At 47.6% G+C, this 8,052-nt stretch overlaps 1 protein-coding gene across 1 annotated transcript; it reads left to right on the forward strand.

Annotated features, from left to right (window-relative positions):
- The first annotated feature begins 468 nt into the window (after nucleotides 1–468).
- LOC135388023 (uncharacterized) lies at nucleotides 469–5,660 on the forward strand. The gene is made up of 5 exons (XM_064617299.1): nucleotides 469–665; nucleotides 4,082–4,249; nucleotides 4,766–4,926; nucleotides 5,016–5,213; nucleotides 5,375–5,660. Exons 1-5 carry the CDS (start codon nucleotides 657–659, stop codon nucleotides 5,595–5,597), a joined length of 759 nt encoding a protein of 252 aa, XP_064473369.1. The 5' UTR covers nucleotides 469–656; the 3' UTR covers nucleotides 5,598–5,660.
- Nucleotides 5,661–8,052: the final 2,392 nt, after the last annotated feature.

Raw genomic sequence — 8,052 nt, forward strand, 5'->3', positions numbered from 1 at the left:
CAAACTCTGCTTTGCCCTTCTCAAAGGTCAAATGCAGGGTAACTTTAAGATATGAGCTAGTATTTTGCATATTTAGGAGTATTTATAAAGTATTTACAAAATAAACACTCCAAAATTTGCATTGAAATATAACTATCCATAATTATTTCGTGTCTGTATTTAAACACAAATACAAATACATGTATTTATATCTTAAATTACTGTTTTAATTACAATGTATTTACATACTGCCCATCCCTGATCAGATGTCGTCGGGCCGCCGAGCTCCCTCGACAGCGCCTTGGGAGCTCGCAGATCACAACACACCCGCGGGATCATCAACCTCCCCTGAGGATATTTCACCGGAACAGCCCGTCACAACTCGTACTATTCACGACTGTCTGTGACTCAAGCGGCTGTCGTAAGCGTCACGACTGGTCACGTGCTCTCACGTTCGTACCTCTTCGATTGAACCTCTTCGCTTTTCAGCGAAAGTTGTGGTACGGTGAGAGGGTACCTTCAAGGCCGCCAACTTCACCCCTTTTGTTTGACGTCGCCACCGCGGAGGGGAAAATTTCCGTTTTTGTGCGATAGTATAAGGCTATATATACAGATCGGCGCCGGGAACGGAAGCGCACATTTCCTACATCGCGCGGTTAGCTCAGGATCCAGCCGACATGAAGTTCGTAAGTACACGTTGCTCATTCGCTTCGTTTCTCGTATTATTTTCAATGTGCCGGCCAAAAATAATCAACACGTTGGTGTTCGTGTTTGCCGGTTGTTAATCTTCATCAATATATATACAGTGAACCCTCGTTATTATTACCATGGTCGTTCCCGAAAATTTTGGTCATAATGCGGAATTGTCATATTAACTGGGGGGATTTGCAGAGGTTTCACTGTATTGTTCCCCAGGAGTATGGTCGTAAAGCGCGTATGTCAGATTATCGGGGGTCATATTAACGAGGGTTCACTGTGTATTGGCAAAAGATCACTCTCGGCTTATGCTCCACGGCCGTCTTTAATCGAGTGACTTTCATCTCTGTGAGTGAAATCATCTCTTTCGATTTTGGAAGTTGAGTGCAGAAAGCATTAACGAAACAAGCCAGTGCAGAAACACTGCGTTTAGCTGGTATTCTGTAACATACGTGTTCTTCCTTGCATCTAGCTTGCTAGCTTCCTGTACGACGTGTTATAGGTGTTATAGGTTCGTAGGTGACAATACGCAAAACAAACGTGATTTTTGCCGCGTGAGAGCTTGCCCACGGCTGTGATAACTGTGTTGTGGTAAAGGACGCTGAAAAGCTGAGAGCAACGTTGGGAGTGCGAAAGTATATGGTATATTCACAGGGACATCCTACCTCCAGGATTTCTCAGAAGCACTGGTCAGGAAAAGCAAGGTTGTTGTGTTTCGGACAAAAACTCAATCGGCCCGATCTTTACCGAAATTTTTGTCAGCACCAGGATAATGTTGTTGTGCACTGCGACGAGCAAAAAAAAAAACTTTTTTAAGCTTTCACGGGGAAGGCGCGATAGGTTTCACACAATGCGAGCCTATGCTTTCATAATAAATTTGTCACTTAAATTGGAGTGTACTAGGGTACTATGACGTAAAAATCAAGCTCTAAACTCAAGCTGTACTAGTCTCGCTCGAAATGCTTTATGATAAGGTCATGTTCGTATCGACAAGCAAATAGTGTATATCAGACATTGGGATTCTGTGCTGCTCCTATATTACTAACTCAAACGTACTCGAAACTATTCTCTTGTTTTGAGCGTCTGGGTTTATTGTGCTGATCGTCTTGGACATAGTCCTTGCTCACCGCCGGTTTTATAAGGTCGGTCGTCCTTATCAACTTCCCTTACTGTACTTTGTACTCTGTCGCTCCGTGTTTTACCTGTTTCACCTGTTTTACCTTTCTAATTGAGACACCATAAAACCGAGCAAGCAATCTATACCTGCCAGTGATAGCAAGAAATTATGTTTCATAAAACTCAGAAATGTGTGCACGTGTTCGTGATGGAAATAATTAATGCTTGCGGAACAGATTGCAAAGCCTTTGCGCAATTAAGTGATGCAGATGCGTAAACATGCGTGAAGGATAGAGGAAGGATAATGTCGGGCACGATTAAAGTCCATGCTCTTCCACGTGTCACAATGAATCGTTCAAGGCGTGACGTTTCATTAACCAGGCGAGCAGGACGAGCGTGTGAAACTTGTGATGTAGCAGGGTGTGTACGATGAGTGAACATAGAGAGTACAGTATGCTACCGTATCGCTGCACCTGAAATGCAGATCTGGGACACGCAGTCTTGCTGTGAACCGCTGCTATGTCGGCAACATAACAACAACAAAAGTACAATAGTGTTGTTTGAGAATCGTGAGGATGTGTGAGCTTTTAAACCCATTGCAATCTGCTCAAAATTCACGTTCAAAAATCGATTCGAACCGATATTTGCGCTGCTGTGGAGCTGAACGCGAACCGAACCAATATGCCTGAACCCGAACGGAACCGAAAAAATGAAAAGAAAAACTGTTCAGATCCCTGGATAGAACTACTTGCCGCAGTCAGCCACTCTCAGGTGGGCAACGTCACGACTATCGCAGGAGGGGGGGGGGGGGGGGGCGGACGTGCGTCTTGGGCCGACTTCACTGGGAACTGTGCCGACATTGGCGAAGAAGACCGACCGAATCCAGTTCCTTCGAACACTCGAATAACAAGCGTAAATCCCTAAACTTTGTAGTGTTGTTATAGTGTCTAATTTTTTGTCGTTATTTCTTTCCTCCCTTTCTTTTCGCTCCTTTTCTGCTTTTATAGTGTCTCTTTTTTTCTTCCTTCTTTTCCGTTTTTTCCCCTCTTTCTTTCTCTTCTTTTGTTTGTTTCTCTTGTTCTTTGCAATAGCAAACCGGCTCTGTGCCTGGTTAACATTTCATTTTCTTTCTTCTAATAAACATATCCCCCCACTCCCCCCCCCCCGAACTTTATCTTTCACTACTTATAGCCGTCCCGAAATGATAATACCTCGCAGAGTCACACCAATTAGCGAGGCCTAGCTCACGCACCTATCGCTCCTCGGATCGCTAAAAAAAAGGACAGCCATTATTCCAACGACCGGCGTAATTTCACCGTCGTATTTCCCCACGCGACGAAAACTCAGAAGCGTTATTTACGAAGCATGCAGGCGTGAGAGAAGAACCGGCTGGGCAGGGCAGGATGATTCTTCTACACCGTCTCACTGCCGGGAAATCCCGTAAGCGGAACAAAAAGAACGATAAAACGACCAAGGCCGTTCTACTTTGGTGGATGCTACTGTTGCCTCCGCGGCACGACGAGAGAGAAAGGGAGAATGAAATGACGCTGAAGTCAACATGCAGGTATCCGGCCGTATAGCGTCCCCTATACCACGATATTGCATGAGAGATCATCAACGAGGTTTTCCTCTGTTTTCAGCGCCGCATCCGTCTCTGGCAGGGTCGTCACAAGGCTGAGTAATTCTGGAAACTGTCCTAAACACGTGCGGCAGATGCGATTACGGGGCTAGCTGGTAGAAAAACGGGAAGGTGTCGTTATACGGCTAGTCATAAACCAATCAATTGTATAAAACCGCGATGAAGTCCTGCCGTTCAAGAGGAACATCGAAATGACTTCATCGAAGGTTATGTGACCTGACTTTGAGCTCTTCCGTAACTGTTTCGTACAACGCGCAAAATATTACGAGGAAAACTACTGCAGGCAAACCACTACAAAGGTAACTACTTGCAGAGCAAAGACCTACACAAACATGCAGCTTGTGTCCCGCTGTACTTACTACCAGTCCTGTTAGAACCGGATCTTTAGTTGGCTGCCACAGAAACCACAGAAAGGTATAATCATTGCGGGTCTAATGGTGATGATGACAGGCACAAGAATAATATAGGGACGTAAGTCGTGACAAGGGCCTGCCTGGCTATACCCCAGTACCCATTGCGGATCCTGAGGATTTTATGATCGCTGCTTATAGGTCTATAATGATGTCCATGTCCATAATGCTACTGGTGATAGATGCACCAGTGCCAGACGATGGAAGAATAAGAGTGTACAAACAGTTCCTTGTTTTTCAGGCAGCGGGAGCAATGTGCCTAGCGCTGGCAGTCACCTTGGTGCACTCGATGCCCCAGGGCTATTCCGTGACATCTTTCACGTCCGAAAGCCTCGGGCCGGAAGGTTTCATTACGGGACGATCTGGCTTCAGTGACTCCTCCGGAAAGAAGCACTTCACCACGTATATGGTACGCTATATCTTCTAGAGGGTTAACACATTAGGCCCAGAGGTCGGGAAGAGAAGACTAACGGATGTTCATGTAAACGGACTTTTAAGGATATGCCGTTTCGTTTTCGTATTATCGTTTCTTTTGCGGAGTCTACGTAATTTCTCGAAAAGGAAGCCACACTCGTACTCAGATATTGGGACACCCTGTCTTACAACTCCTCCATTGTAATGCCTGGAAGTCCAATATTATAGGCTGATTATTTATTTACCGGCGATTTTTTTTTCTTCTCTACAGCCGTCAATGAGCGTAAGGACAGTAGCGATTTGAGGTAGTTCCTACAGTGGTTGGGGTAGTTCACCCGTGAATAAAGGCTGAGAAGCTGTTCGGTCAGCGGTATGTGCTCTGTATACTTGTCTGTTTCCGTGATGAAGCATTCAACGAGTGTAGCTTCACCAACTTGCCAGGATTTCACGAAGCCTTGCGCCAGTGTCGAATGTACCAGGTTGCTTAGCAAGTGCTTGTTGCACGTCACAGATTGGGCCAGATGGCAAACGCAAGATACTGAAAGACGAACCCGAGGGCGACATCGAGGGACGCAGGTTGCTCGACGAAGCTACAAAGCCCGTCAGCATGCCCAACTTCGGCTTCAATAACTTCAACAACTTCAACGATTTCGTGAGGCCCGACTTCTTCAGGTAAACGGGAAATCACTTGTATATACTACGTAGCTTGCGTGGCCGTCAGTGTTTCCCGCTTACAGCGATGTCTTTCGTTTCGGATGCAGGTTCCCACAAGTTCAGTTCCCGCAAGTTCAGTTCCCACAGTTCCAGTTTCCGCAAGTCCAATTCCCATCCGCTCTGTTCCCTCGTGAACTGTTTCCCCCATTCTTCACCGGGTTCGGAGGCAACGGCGATCAGCCACGCACGGATGAGGGCTACGGTCCAGGACAGGGCGGTCCAGGACAGGGTGGTCCCGTCGATGGGTAAAGTAACTATATGCACTGTACACTACTTGGCGTGACCATTCACTCCTGAGGCAAAGCTGTGCCAACAGCCACATGTTCGCAGCACGAATGATATTTGTCATTAAATCGATGACACAAGCCGTAGCTTAACATCGTTCTTCTTTCCTGTCGTACCATAGTGCCGGACCTGGTGGTGAGGGCGGTGCAGGTGGCGAACAGCCCATTCCCGACTACCCCAACGCTGGCGGAGCAGAAGGTACGCCTGGCGATGCAGTTCCCAACCCTGGCACCGAGGAACGCAAGACCGATTCCGAACCCCAACCTAACCCCCCACCGGTAGAAGGTCCCACCGAAAGCAATGACATTCCTAAGGACGAGTCCGCTACAGCTGGTCCGCAGTAAAACATTCTGCTAAATAACGAAACGCTTTTAGTGTACACCAATAAACATCGCGCGCATCTTTTACATTGTACCATTTACATGATCTATTGTAAATACTGTGAACAATAGTTCCTTTTTATTTCCAAGTTTTGGAGTCTCAGTCTCAATTTTCGTGTGCACTATCCTGTCTAAGACTAGCAGATAAGACTGGCAGCGGGGGGGGGGGGGGGGAGCAACACCTCCTAGGGTGCGTTTTTTTATTCTACCCGGGTAACTCGGCGGTAACCCTTACTGGGCGAAAAATCGAGGGTGACGGAAGTGACGTCATAACCTACCGGCGAAAATTCAACTCTCGTCGCTGGAGGGTTACTCTGGGTACCTACTCTCACTGATCAAGCTCAGCAGGTGGGTAGCAGAGGGTTATGACGTCACACGACGTCAAATCCCGCGTCCCGAGCCCCGCGTCTTTTAACTTTCGGATTCCGAGCATATTTCGGTGGCTTTAGCACGACTGTTGTTTCGTTGAATGCATGCCTTTTTCTTCCTTTGTCATCATCTTCTCCTTCGTCAAATGCGTCAAGCAGCACAGGTGCCGCGACTTCTACAATCATGTCCTCGTCAAAAACGTCGTCTGCCTCTGCCGCCATGTTCGCTGAGACGGGCGTAACCCGGAATGGGCGAAAATTTCTAAACGGGAGTACCTACCCACAGGTCACGTGACATCTCACTCGGGTCACGTGGTGCGTAACTCGGGGGTTACCCGGGTAGAATAAAAAAACGCACCCCTAGATAGCATCAGGCCTGTGCCCAACGTGACACAGCGTCACACACGAAGGCCTGCTGTGGATGCTGCTATGACGTCAGTGAAAGAGCGAACAAGAGAAAAAGCTCGAAGCAGCTCGCAAAGCTCACGCAGGCCTCTGTGAATTGGGCGGTGCGCAGGCCTTCTACTATCTAGGAGGTGTTGAGCAGGGACAGCAAGGACAGACAGAGACAACAAACAACGTTGGGCTAGTTGGTAAGGATACAGCATGGTGGAAAAGCGCACAGAAGACACGGACAGAAGCGCACGGAGACAGCAGACGACGTGCTCCGTGCTGTGTCTGTACCGATACGCTAAGGTAAGAGGACTGACGTGCTGTTTGGTCTGAGGCACTATCAGCAGACGCTACATGCGGCTGTGAAACGACTAACCGGCGTTGTCTTATTTGTACTATGGCAGTCATTGAAAAAGCCAGACAGCTTTCCATCGTGTTATTTGCTGACCTCGTGACGGTGGACGTGCTCAACATGCGAGTGGCACTACAGTACTCTATAGGATGCCTATAGGTTAGTTGCCCGATATGGTTTACACATCTAGAGTAGTGTTATGTAAGGCTAGGTGTCTTGTAACGTGCAACAGAAATGCGGTACCTGGTTCCTTTTTTTTTTCTTTTTCGAGGCCATCTGCTGATGCAAACTTTCTGCAAGGGAGATCACGAGTTTAGATCATCCGGACTAGAGTGGCTCTAATCCGGACAGAGCGGAGTACAGCGTTATTGCAGAGGTTTCGAATGTTGTTGTTGAAGTTACGATGCGCTAGTGACACCCCTTTGTCCCAAAGGTTTTTTGTATGAGGCTATCCTTTTGTGGGACGCATAAGACGATATTTTACTTGCTATTTCAATGGTAGTCTGCATCTACTTCACCGTTATACCCTGCTTCAGAAGTATGTGCCTATATAGACACGTTTCAGGCATTGTCCATTTATCATTTCCTTACATCTTTTCATACCTCTGGACCTTGAGAACACGCGCACCATTTCGGCGCTTTACCGCACACAAAATGATCGACAAAACTGACACGTAACACTTGAAACAATAATTATAACCCGACGCATCTCATCGGGGAATTCATGGGACTGTTTGGGGGACAGGAAAATGTGGCTGTGAACTCCGGGATGTCTTTGAGAGGCTCGTTTCAATGCAAATGTAGTGACAAGTCCCATTCCACGTCTGTCAGACCTTCGGAGCTACACCACCTATAACATGTGCTCAGGAAGAATAGTTCATCTCCGCTGACGTCATTATCGGCTATGGGAGTTTTCAAACCCGTCGAACACTTCTTGTACGCTCTGTATGCTGTGCCTATTCCGAGGAGGTCCGTCGCGTGCAGTTTCTCATAGCGCGCGTCGTAGCACGGCCACACGACGTCGCCACCCAGAACAGTCACGTTCTTGGCTATTTCAAAAACAGTGTATGGCTTCCACGTGGCGTGGTTCGGGCAGTGCGCTCTGGACGTGTAACGAGGGTAATTCACTACAGTTTCACTGACAAAAAGGAATTGGCCGAACTCGGCGTCTCCCAGGAGTAGAGCTGACGCGGTCGATGCTTCCAGCGAACCATAGTTTACTTCTGGAGGGACATGTTTGCTGAAGAATGGAGAGAGAGTAGCACAAAGTAGCAATCGGCGTCGCGAGGATTCCAATCCCTCGGTG

Source organism: Ornithodoros turicata, chromosome 3 (genome assembly GCF_037126465.1).
Source record: "Ornithodoros turicata isolate Travis chromosome 3, ASM3712646v1, whole genome shotgun sequence".
Taxonomy (NCBI): domain Eukaryota; kingdom Metazoa; phylum Arthropoda; class Arachnida; order Ixodida; family Argasidae; genus Ornithodoros; species Ornithodoros turicata.